At 40.6% G+C, this 11,363-nt stretch overlaps 1 protein-coding gene and 4 non-coding genes across 6 annotated transcripts; all 5 read right to left on the reverse strand.

Moving 5' to 3' along the window:
• Window positions 1-1,424: 1,424 nt before the first annotated feature.
• On the reverse strand, window positions 1,425-1,509 carry LOC136991737 (small nucleolar RNA SNORD100). Its single transcript, XR_010883947.1, has one exon. It is a non-coding gene; the product is annotated as a small nucleolar RNA SNORD100 (small nucleolar RNA).
• Window positions 1,510-1,857: 348 nt separating this feature from the next.
• On the reverse strand, window positions 1,858-5,873 carry RPS12 (ribosomal protein S12). 2 transcript variants are annotated; one of them, XM_067293698.1, is made up of 6 exons: window positions 5,799-5,873; window positions 5,609-5,660; window positions 5,121-5,237; window positions 3,341-3,443; window positions 2,723-2,824; window positions 1,858-1,944 (listed from the first exon to the last, which is right to left on the reverse strand). In XM_067293698.1, exons 2-6 carry the CDS (start codon window positions 5,620-5,622, stop codon window positions 1,882-1,884), a joined length of 399 nt encoding a protein of 132 aa, XP_067149799.1. In that variant the 5' UTR covers window positions 5,623-5,660; window positions 5,799-5,873; the 3' UTR covers window positions 1,858-1,881. The 2 variants fall into 2 exon arrangements, with proteins under 2 accessions (XP_067149799.1, XP_067149800.1); XM_067293699.1 differs by having other exon boundaries at window positions 5,609-5,657; window positions 5,799-5,838.
• On the reverse strand, window positions 2,277-2,411 carry LOC136991736 (small nucleolar RNA SNORA33). Its single transcript, XR_010883946.1, has one exon. It is a non-coding gene; the product is annotated as a small nucleolar RNA SNORA33 (small nucleolar RNA).
• LOC136991738 (small nucleolar RNA SNORD100) lies at window positions 2,893-2,979 on the reverse strand. The gene has a single exon (XR_010883948.1). It is a non-coding gene; the product is annotated as a small nucleolar RNA SNORD100 (small nucleolar RNA).
• LOC136991724 (small nucleolar RNA SNORD101) lies at window positions 4,350-4,424 on the reverse strand. Its single transcript, XR_010883934.1, has one exon. It is a non-coding gene; the product is annotated as a small nucleolar RNA SNORD101 (small nucleolar RNA).
• Window positions 5,874-11,363: the final 5,490 nt, after the last annotated feature.

An 11,363-nucleotide genomic window follows, 5' to 3' on the forward strand; every position in this document is an offset into this window, starting at 1 on the left:
TTCTCTTTTGGCCCATTAGCAGTACAGCCTCCAATTGATCCCCAAGGGTGATTTTGTGTATGCTTACACAACTCTGGACAGTAAGAACCAAATTTCAATCTCAGCAGTACACAGGTTGTTGAATCCAGATACTAAGCTCCAGTTTTGGAACCCGTTTCCTTTTGTGAATTTAACTGTGCTAAAATGGAGAGCCAAAGAAAAGCAAGTCATAAATTCGATCAGACTACTAATCATACACACTTTCTAGAATGCAGTTGCAAACAGCCTTATAAAAAATAAAGTACATGTATGCTTAAATGTATTATTTCATCTGTTTTCAAATAGGAACCAAAACTCCCCTTTTGTCCTACCTTAAATTGCATCTTCCAAGAGGTGTGCTTTGGTATGCTTTTATGTACAAAAGCAATATATTTAAGCTTATAACCAAACTGAACTGAGAAAGTAAGTTTTTCAAAGGTTTTCAAATCCATTTAATGTTAATTTCTACTTTCAGCATTTAGAAAAGTCTAGTAACTCAGTGAAAGATCTGCAACTGAAATATGATCCATAAAGCTTTATTTCAACTATATTGAAAAAGCTCTGAATAGAAATTGTTAAAATTTGTAAATTTGTGAAGAACTTCCCTCTATAGTATCAGCCCTTTTATCTATAACACCTGCTTGACATGAATTAAAATGTAATCATGTTCAACATCTCTCTACTGAGAAATTAGACAAGACTAAATGTATTAAGCTAAAGTTTTTTTTTTTAAACAGACTTGGAACTGTTAACTCCATAATCAAGTACATCTCAGAGGCAAATACAGGAAACCTCACAGAAATCCAAAAGCCACCCAAACCCTAGCTAGCACTTTCTAGCAGCTAGGCAGAGTCACAGGGCCTGTGAGCTGTAGGGAAGTGCATCCAATCACTGAGCCCAGCATCTGGGCATCCACACTACATGTGTGATCAGGGGTCTCAGAAGAGGGGTTACATAAATAATAGAAAGTTTGAGCTCAACAGCTTAAGAGCTATGCATTTCAGCCTCCTCAGTCTGCAGGGGCCCAGCCCACATTCTTCATAACCTTCATATCCTATTTATCAGGATAACAGAACTCCTTATGACTCCAGTTACAGCAGCTCTACTCTGCAGAAAAGAATGTGAGAAATATGCAAAACACAGAAGATAGAAAAGGAATTATCTTGAACTCCAGTTCCAATCCTGACTTATTTCCAACGCAAAAAATGCGCAAAAAGTCAGCTCAAGAGTTCAGCTACCTGGCTGCCCTGATGACTAAGAACTCCTGCACAACTGGATCTAGAAGTACATGAGAATATTTCTCATAATAAACTAATTCAACATACAATTCAGAACTGAGTGAAGAAAATATACCTAGTCTCATAAATTTTCTGCATACATTAAGATAACATTTAAGGAATTCCTGCAACATCTCAGAAGATTTGGGTAACGATTCAGGCAGTTCTCCTCACTTGTTTCAGTAGAGGGAGCCAAATTTTCATCACAGATGCAGCAGTACTTCACATTTTCCCAAACATGTTACTCAGGAATCACTGTAGCAGTATAGGCCTGAGCACTGCCAAGCCAGATGCAAGCAAAGGCAGTAATCAACTGTTTCAGCACTTCTGCAATTCAAAAGCTGTGCAAACTTCCATTAGTTGTTAACCTTGGGGTAGGAACAGAAGACAGCAGCACCCTAGATCAGGAATCGCAGGGACACCCCATTATCTTCTCAGGAAGCAGACAGCATTGAAAGACTAACAAAATACTCCAAGACCTATGGACTCCTTTCACCTTATTATCCTTGTAATTCAAAGTTTTCTTCCACAGGTACCCACCCATCAATCACACATACACTAATCAGGCTCAATATTTATTTTTCATTCATTTCTTGCACTTGAAGTACTCTTCGATGACATCTTTGGCCTGAGATTCCTTGCCATAGTCCTGTAATACAAGAAAAACAATTAATATCATACTGACCCATTCAGAAATTTATAACCTGTGTTTAAGGGGACGACTGACATTCTCTGACACGATATTTCTGAAAGCATTCCCAAATATACCCCTCCACCCAGGTAACGTCAAGCAGAATCACATTTGACAACCACTTTTTTTAATTCCCTAAAAAAGAACTAGTCTATTCAAACGTAACACACCCACTGGTAGGGATCCAAAAGCAATTTCTTCACCTCTGCTTAAAGGAACTCAATCAAATCGTTATATGAGTGTAACAAAAGTATGAAAACACATGCAGAGGTCATTAATGTTTATTAGGAAGATGTAGCCATCTCTCGGGACCTCAAAGACAACAAAGTCTTCAAGGCTCGTACTGTGGCTTTACTTTGCCAGCGTTATCTTAAAACATGCTCTGCAAAACACTGTCAAGTTAAGCAGATGTAACTAACTGGCACTTATTTTTTCCAAGCAGAACCTCATCTCTTCCAGTAATAGAGTCTTATTTAATGTTTACTGGCAAGTGAGCATATATACTTTAAGGACACCAACATTAACTCAAAATGAATAAAAATATGATTTTAAATAAGCATGTTTCACAAAGGTGAATATTGAACAGGGAAAAGCAGTTTTTTGTTTTCACTACCAACAATGGAGAGCAACCATTTTAAAATCCAAGCATTCTAGTTCATAGTTTAAATTTAAAACATCATTATATTTTTACTGCTCATTTTCAGAAGTCAAGAAGCTAGAATTAGCATCATCTTACTTTGACAACCACACAACTGCAGCCCACTACTTTGCGAGGTTTTCCTTCTCTGTCGATCTTGCAGAGACCTACCCATTCACCCAGTTTTTTGTTGTCATCAACCTGTGTAAGACATTGTATTGCATTAGGACTGGTCATTTATAACATAACTGGGTTGAGCAAAACAAGCTGCTGTACTCTCAGAAGTATTGGGTAACATATGGCTGCTTTCCTCACTAGTATCAGTAGAGGGAGACAAAATATCATCACTGTACTGCTCCTATGGATTTTAATTTGAAGACTAAGACATGTTAAGATCCCTCCCCTGCACCAGTATCACTGCAGCATTAATTCTCTCTCCTAAAATCTGAGGCTCAGCTGCCTCAGAAATTACATCATTTCATTTCTGCTTTACAGAATGCTTGATACACATCCCTTGACACTGTTATGTCCAAGTTTCTTATATTGCTGACATGACCAAACAATTGAAAAAAATCACTGCTGCTAAATGAGAAAATATTTTACTTAACCATATATGGAATTACAGCATGGTGCTTCAAAGGTTCAGCTATGAACTGAAACAAGTAACGGACTGTAAACATAATTCTTCTAAACTTCACCTGAAGTTCTGATACTCACCTTTATTAAGTTGATCTGGTGTTCTGCACAAAGTGCTTCAACTAACTTTACATACATGGGTTCATCACAATTTGAAGCCAGAACACAGAGATGGGCTTGGCGTCTAAAAAAATGCAAAAGCTGTCAAATTCAATTTCAAAGGCTAAGTTTTCTTCAGTAATCAAATCCTTGAAGTACAAGAGTCAGTGCACGTCAGTTTGTAGATAACCACTTTTTAAAGTTTAATTTTTGCTTTTGATATACTTTATATAGACTTTTGAAATATTAAATATACTTTTGATATACTTATAATCTTACTTATGCATTTAATGTTTTTCATATACATAATACACTAATTGGACACTGTTAGCTTTGTTACCAGAATCTACTCATTTTGGAAGTTCTTAAAACCCCATTGAATATATTCTCAGTCTTTGAAAATGGTGTAGTGACCAGATAAACACCATATCCTAAAAACAACTGGTGTTACTATTAGAAAGCAACCAATTTACAAGTTGCTTCTGCTGTTTTTCTCAGATCACATTAATTCAACATTAGAATTGAAATTATTAAAAGCTTGAATTATGTCAAACTGTTATAAGCTCTTCAGAACAATCTTTTCTACTTACGTCCAAAGAAGCTGTTATGACAGGGCCCCAATTCTAATTAGGATCTTTGTATACTGCAGTACAATGTTAAGAATATCAAAGGGGTACCTGACAACAAAGAGAGCTGTATAGGTCTTCTATGTTTAACTTGATATAATTTGACCACTGTAAACAAAGTCAGTCTTCCTCTATGGCTTTCTTCACCACCAATTTCACCAGATGGTTTCAGAAACAGTTTCCAAGCGAAAATGGTCACACACAAATGCATAGAAAACATGCACATAGAACAACCTCCAAATGCACACTATGTAGTGTTGCATCTTAATTCAGAAGAGTTCTTAGGAACTATTTTCTAATCAACTAAGTTCCACTCTTTCCTCCCCCTTTGTTTGGTATCTCATCTTAGAGCTTTTAACATACAGGTTTGTCAGACCACTGTTATCACTCATAAAAAAAGTGAAGGGGTATCCGACAAATTGAAGAGTCATCATTCAAACACTGTAGTTTTACATTTAAGCATTGAGTCTGTTCTTAAAAGTATTCGCCCACACTACTTCACCTTGCCAGAGACCATAGTTATATACTACTATTGGCACACATATAACAAGTTTCAGTTCAATACTGTTTTGATATGGTATCTCCAAAAAATTCTTTACAGTTTCAACACAAAAAAATGAAGCTAGCAAAAAAAAAGCAAACTATACTGACTTTGAGACTTTCCTTAGTAAAAACTACAAAAAAAACTTACAGTTCAAGTACTTCAGATATACACATTAGCCCTCTCAAGTTCTTCAGAAATTTTGCAAGATTTTATCATTTCTTAAAACAGAATTGTTGCAACAAGATTTCTGAGACTCAAATTTCCCTAGCTGTATACTGACAATGCCATCCCATTTTCTTCACAAAACCAAACCACATAAAAATTCTATGGCACCAGAATCACAAAAAGAAAGAACCTAACATATTGGAGATTGTTATTCTTGGGTAATCTAATTTAACATCTGTATTTTAAGGTCATAATTAAAGGCTTTGAAATACATATAGCAAAACATTAATCTCACTGATAGAAAAATGTGATCTTCCAAACCAAAAGCTTTCAACTAAGTATCTAGACAAAGTAAGCACTGTGTATGCAACAACATAGCTTTCCCAGCTTCGTTATTCACCGTCTACCTAAGGAAAACACCACTTACTTGTCCAAGGCTTTGGCTGCTTCGCGAATACCACGAGCTAGGCCATCATGGATAAGTGCGGTCTTCAACACTTCTTGCAGGGCAGTGTTAACATCCATTACACCTCCAGCAGTAATGCTAAACAGAAGACAGACATTATTCTGCTATCCCTGCTACTATCTTCACAACAGGAAGCAAACGCTTCCCAGTTCACCTGCAATATCCAGTCGCTACAACATTAAAGAACAGCAAACCAAAGACTAACGCGGATTCTAGTCCCGCCGGTGAGTCAGCCACCTGTGCTCTCCCCCAAAATAAGGGGAAAGCCTGCACGCCACGAGAGCACCCAGCTCCTCACCAAAACAAGGCGCGGTCAGCAGCAGCATGCAGGCAGGCAGGGCTCCTCAGCGCCCGGCCGGGCCCACACAGCAAGGCCGGGTGCGGCCAGGCGGCGCGTGCGGCTCCCGCGCGGCACCCCCGCCCCCAACAGCCCCAACGGCCTCGCTCACCCTTCCTCGGCCATGGCGCTCTCGGTGGGTGCCGCTCCCGCCCGGCTTCCTGCTGCAAATACAGACACAGAGCAGCGCGGTTAGAGGCAGCGGGCGCCCCGGAGCCCCGGCCCGGCCCACCCCCGCCGCGATGCCCCGCCGACCGGGCGGATTCAGCCCCGCCGGGCCCGGCACCGCCGCCGCCACTCACCCCACTGCCTCCGCGAGCCGCTAGCCAAAGAGAGGGCGGGGCTTCCACCGCGCTCTCTTATGGCGCGGGAGGACCCCGGCGAAGGTGGCCGCGGCGCTGCCTGAGCCGCTGCCTGAGCCGCCGCCTCAACCGCCACGCGCAGGTCCCGCGTAGCCATGGAGACGCGGCGGCAGCCCAGAGGGAGGTGGAAGCAAATCGGTCAGTTAAATCCCTGCCGCCGCAGCAGCACTTAGCTGTAGCTCGGGAACCTCGCAGGGCTACCGCACGTCCCTGTTCCTGTCCGGTGCTTCGCACGTTAAACGTGGTGCGTGCACGGGCAGACACGATTCAGCTGATTTCTGTGTGTGCAGCAAGTTCATCGTGTTTCAAACGGGTTTTTGCTCTGTTGCAGTCAGCCTGAATTGAACACGTTTGTCACCGTGATTACCAGCAACCTTTTCTACAATATGTCCTCCTGTGATCTGTCATCTTCCAGTGACAGGCATGTCGGTTTGGAGTTACAAAGGCTATCTAACATCCTGCCATTTAAATGCTGCCTAAGTCTGGGTTGTGAGGAGACACTGTCCGCAAAGTGACCCACCAGGGTGGGTGAGTACAGGGGATGATATGAAAAGTGGAAACCACTCAGCTGCCTCTGAACTGACCCGTCGGGCTCAAACTCAGGCAGCACCACCCTTGCTGAGACTACATGGGGGAAAGGCCTGGCTGTGGCTGCAGCAGTCCCAGGCTCCAGCTATCTCTCTCCCTGACAGTGTCAACTGTAAGGCAGTCACGTATACACCCTGGTATAAAGGCTGTCCCTTCGGCTAACCAGAGCCCTCTGCAAAACAGCTACAAAGACAAACTGCAGTGTGGGGAGCACTCCTCTCCTGGCACTCTGAGCTATCAAGGGCAAAACTAGCAGGAACACCATCACCCATTACAGCAGGCCCACAGACTCCAAGGTGCATAAGACCATCTTCATATATTGCTTGAAGCTCTGAACTTCTCCACTGCAGCCCTAAGACAGGTGTTCTTGTTCAGCACCTCCTGTGGGACATTTGACTTCCCCCTTCCTTCTGCAAGAAGAGGCTTTGGAAGTGGGATATGCCATTTCCTTCGTGGAGACATTGCTTGGACCCCAGAAAACACACAAATACACACAGACTATCGTGCCCACCTTCCTTCCTTCTCCCTAGAGAGAATGTTTCTATCTATACACATCATTTAATCTTCATAGGCCCCTTAAAAAAAAAGCCAAAGAACCCTAATCTATAGAGGAGCTTTTGTACTGAGAGGAACAATAAACTATTCTTTCCTTTCGAGGTCATCGTGAGATAACAAAAGGTCCTTAGTCAGCCATAAGATACATTAATATCTCCTATATATGCATGCAATATATAGTCTATCTAGGAGATGGAAGTATGCACACCTGAAAGATTTGTATTACATCCAGGGAAGGAGATAATGACAGTCAAATTATCGTCTAATATTCTGTATGTGGAATATACAAGAACAGTTTTCCTAGTTCAGTTGCAAGAAAACAAACCTACATTAAGATAAAAGTTATCTTTATGTGGAGGGGAGGTTTTCACTGGTACTGAACTCTGTGTTGAAATGTTCATTTATATAACACAGTAAGTATATGTATTTGTATGTAGTAATTAGTAAAAGTGTGTGGTCCTATTTGAAGTCCACTCCACAGCAATATGTTAAGGTGAACTCTGTTCACGAGTGCTCTGCCCACACTGTTGGCACTGCTCCAGCTGCTCTACCATTCTGCTGTGCTCCCTACAAGGAGTAGGTAGTTTGTTAGACTGTATTTCTGTCGGTTTGCAGTTATGATGACTGTATAACAACCTGCCATTTCAATGCTGGCATACAACCAAGTTTGTATGGTATCTGTTTAAACCAAGGACTGCAGTCCTGTGCTGCTTAGCACAATGATAACTGCATTTCTGCACCCTGTATTTCCTTGTAGAATTCTACAGAGGCAAAGGATCTCCTTATCTGGGCATTGCTTGCAGAAAGAAGGCACAAAGATATAGAAAGTTCTTGAACTATAATATCACTAGGAGAGTACTTGTAGTCCACTTAGGTTGGGTGAGTGGGGTAACAAGCAGAAGGCTAGAAAACAAATAGCTTCCATATGCAGTGCAACAGCCTGGCTGGGTGTTGAGAAGATGCCAATGTTAACACTGGCCTCGTGTTTTACTGAATATCCAGCCCTATCACAGGAATTTACTCAGTCCTCTCAAGATTTGTGCATCTTATAAATAGTTAGTATAATGTGCTGTCTATAAACTTGGATTCAGGGATAGGAACAATACGTGCAAGATGCTGTTACATAACTTTCAAGCAGTTGGATCTCATCAGGTAGCCGTTCTAGGTGATCTGTTCAGACTCACCATCTCACTGCAAGCATTTAAAGATTTGTTGGTCATAGCTACTACCTTCTCTGCTTTCCATTCTGTTTCTTGATTTCCCCCTGACCGTCCCCACTTTCCACTCTGGCGACGTACCTCTTTTTTCCCTGTAGGATCAAAACAGCAACTGCACTTGGGGGGGCTTTTTCAAAAGTGTGGTGCTTCAGTGAGGATATAATGGTTCACTGTATCTCAGCCACCCTCTTCTTTTCTCTTTCTCAACTCCTTCCCTGGTCTCTTGCTGTGGTAACCTCTCTACTTTCATCCTGTGCTTGCCCTGGCAACCATGACCCATCTTTTCTTCAGAATGGCAGCCTTTGGTTATAGTTTGACTTTAAGTGCCATCCTATAAACCGTAGAGATTCAGGAACTGAATGACAAGCAGTTCAGACAGCTGCACAGTACAGTGAGGCAACCAGGTAGGAGGGAGAGTGTGTCAGCCGTTAAAAACTGAGTTGTCTCTATTCATTGGAGTCCCAAGAAAGGTCCTGACACTGCTAACCTCTAAAGTTCTGAACAAACCTTGCAAAACTTATTTTCTTCTGAACTCTGTGTTTCTAGGAATACAAAATACAAAAAGTGCTATGATAAATTTCTAATGTCACAAGATAGAATTATCTCACTTTCATTCCAAAACAGCCAAGACTTCTCAGGCTTGTGAAACATCACGTTAGAAGCCTTCTCTCAAATAACATCAGTGCACATTTCACCCTAGTCTTCCTAAACAATCATCTTATTTATTTCCTGGTCACACAGTTCAGAAATATGTTCTGCATCATAAATATTTTTGTAGAGGGAGGCTATTTTTTACCCATTTTCTCACCACAATTTTTTTTTTACCCATCTTCTCATCCACAGAAGTCCTGCTTACCAGCCCAGAGGTGGCAGATGTAAGTTTCCTAAGCACCTCCAGGGACCAGTTCAGAACAGTTAATCGAGTGCTACTCAGGAGTACAAAAGCCATTTGCATCAAGTTTTGAAATCCTGTAGAAAGTATGGTGAGACCGTTGTACAGTCTCAGAAGGAGGACAAACTATGGCATTTCAACACTGATGGAAAAATCTTTGCCATCATAATAACTGAAAAAAAAGTTTGCTGATTTTCTTTCCCTTCCACAGGTTTTGTGCCAGACTGTCATGGATGTGGTTATCTAGCATGTGGTGGAGCTCAGAAGGAGGGAGAAAAGAGTAAAGACTTCTTGACTTTAGCAAAGGGAAACTCCATCCCAGTTTGCAAATTTGCATCCCAAGCGGCTGCTGATTACAGCTGTTGTAAACTTCTTACTGACTACCTGCATGCAGCCACGATGACTTCTGGCAAAAGAATGGGTAATGTGATGCAAATACACATTGGCTAAGTGACTTCTGGCTTCTAATGCAAAAAATATTTCTAAGATCTCTACAAATATACAGTACAATAGTAAGGGATGCATATTCCCACTTGTGCTAAACATTTCAGAATATAATGGGTGTCCATACAGCAAGTTGTTCTTAAAGCAATTGTTCTTAATTTGTTGTCATGTAGTGGACATAAAAAAATGTATGCAGGCTTTATTTATAGTATTTATAGAGGGTTCATTGCTCCCGATATGAATTCTGCATATGATCTGGTATCTGAAAGATACATTTTTTTTTAAGTTGTTACAGACATGATGTAAGAAAGAACTTGTATGCTTTATAAAATTTTCTTCTTGTTAGACTTGAAAAGGCTGGTAATGAATACCAGTTCAAAGGCTGATAGATATTTATAGCTTTTAAATTTTCCTTTTCTAAAAGATATGAGGAATTAACAAGCATGTTCCATTAACCAGTTTCCTCTTATAACTATAAATACTGCATTAGTAAACTGTATACAGGCATAGGAAGTTCATAGCCCCATTTCATTATTTGAGCCATAGCTCTCAATAATCACAGTATATCGTTGCTACTTAGTGTAGGTATTAAAAATTCCAATACTTTGTCCTTTTCTTGCACATGTTGACTTTATGGAAATCTGACTCCATAGACTTTATAGGAAATAATCATTTTTTAGTATATAATTGTTAATGAGAAGAGGACTGGGTCTTGAAAGTAGTTGGAAGCTATAGAATGAGCAGTGTCTAGACTGAAGAGAGCAAGCAGTGGAGTGAAAAGTATTTCACCTGCTGAACGTACTGTATTGACTGTCCATCTCAACCCACAAAATGAAGGCTTTATTTTTTCTTCTCAGTTTTAATCTAAGTTTCTCGTATTACCTGTAATTGTGTCTCATGCTTTGCATATATCAGCATTTCATTATTGTCCTTTTGCTGGACCCAGGATCACTTCCTCTTTCCTCTTTCTTTTGTGTAAGGTTGCTGAAGGGGCAGTATCTATGAAAAGGATTTATGTCTATGTGTTTTTCTGGAGGCAAACAGGAAAAGATGAAGGCAATTTCATAGCCACAATATACGCAACACATATTGTCAAAATGTTTCAGCAAAGGAAGGTGTGGCTGCTGTTCTGTGACTGGAAAAAGGTTTTAAAGTTTCTTAATCTTGTGAAAAGAATTCTATTCCTTCCTGTCACATGGTGTGTGGGATTCTAAAGTTAGATAAATGGGAACATTTGCTCTGAAATGTCCTTATTAGGAATCTTAATACTATAACTAGTGTCTAGATGGAATATTGACGGGACAGCCAAAATAGTGCTTTTAAGAAGTAATTATTGGTTATTCTTGTCAAACAATAGTTGAGCCGTCTTTTTGTTACTGTTTGAAGAAGTTCCTTCCTCTCTCTCCAGGTCATTCCTGATCTTCTTCCTCACTTTCCTTCCCTCCCCACAAAAACTTGTGCAAAATGTGTTGATAGGTCACCTCTTTCTCATCTCCAGCCTGCATTTACTCCTGGCTAGTTTATAGCCATTAATTCTTGTGGCAACTTTGTCATTTAGCTCTTCTTTTACTGTGTTATTGTTCCTGTGACTTGCTGAATTTCCTTTGTATAGGTGACTAGCGATCTTGCTTGTTCTACCAGTCTTAATAAGTGATCTGACCTACTAACTACACTAAGTAGCAATGATGTACTTTGATTACTGAATCAGCAGAAATGTTTTCACTCTTTTAAAATAGATTAATGGTTGGGCTTACAAGACAGTCAGCAGTCTTAATGATCAGTAACTGCCAGTCACATCTGAAGAATCTT

Source organism: Apteryx mantelli, chromosome 3, assembly GCF_036417845.1.
Source record: "Apteryx mantelli isolate bAptMan1 chromosome 3, bAptMan1.hap1, whole genome shotgun sequence".
Lineage (NCBI taxonomy): Eukaryota > Metazoa > Chordata > Aves > Apterygiformes > Apterygidae > Apteryx > Apteryx mantelli.

Excerpts from the sequence above, each read along its gene's own strand:
- RPS12 (XM_067293698.1), bottom strand. Across the intron at positions 3,444-5,120 it reads GCAGCCAAAGCCTTGGACAA|ACGCCAAGCCCATCTCTGTG; the intron begins GTAAGTGGTGTT and ends GCATTTTTTTAG. Across the intron at positions 2,825-3,340 it reads ACCAGATCAACTTAATAAAG|GTTGATGACAACAAAAAACT; the intron begins GTGAGTATCAGA and ends TGTCTTACACAG.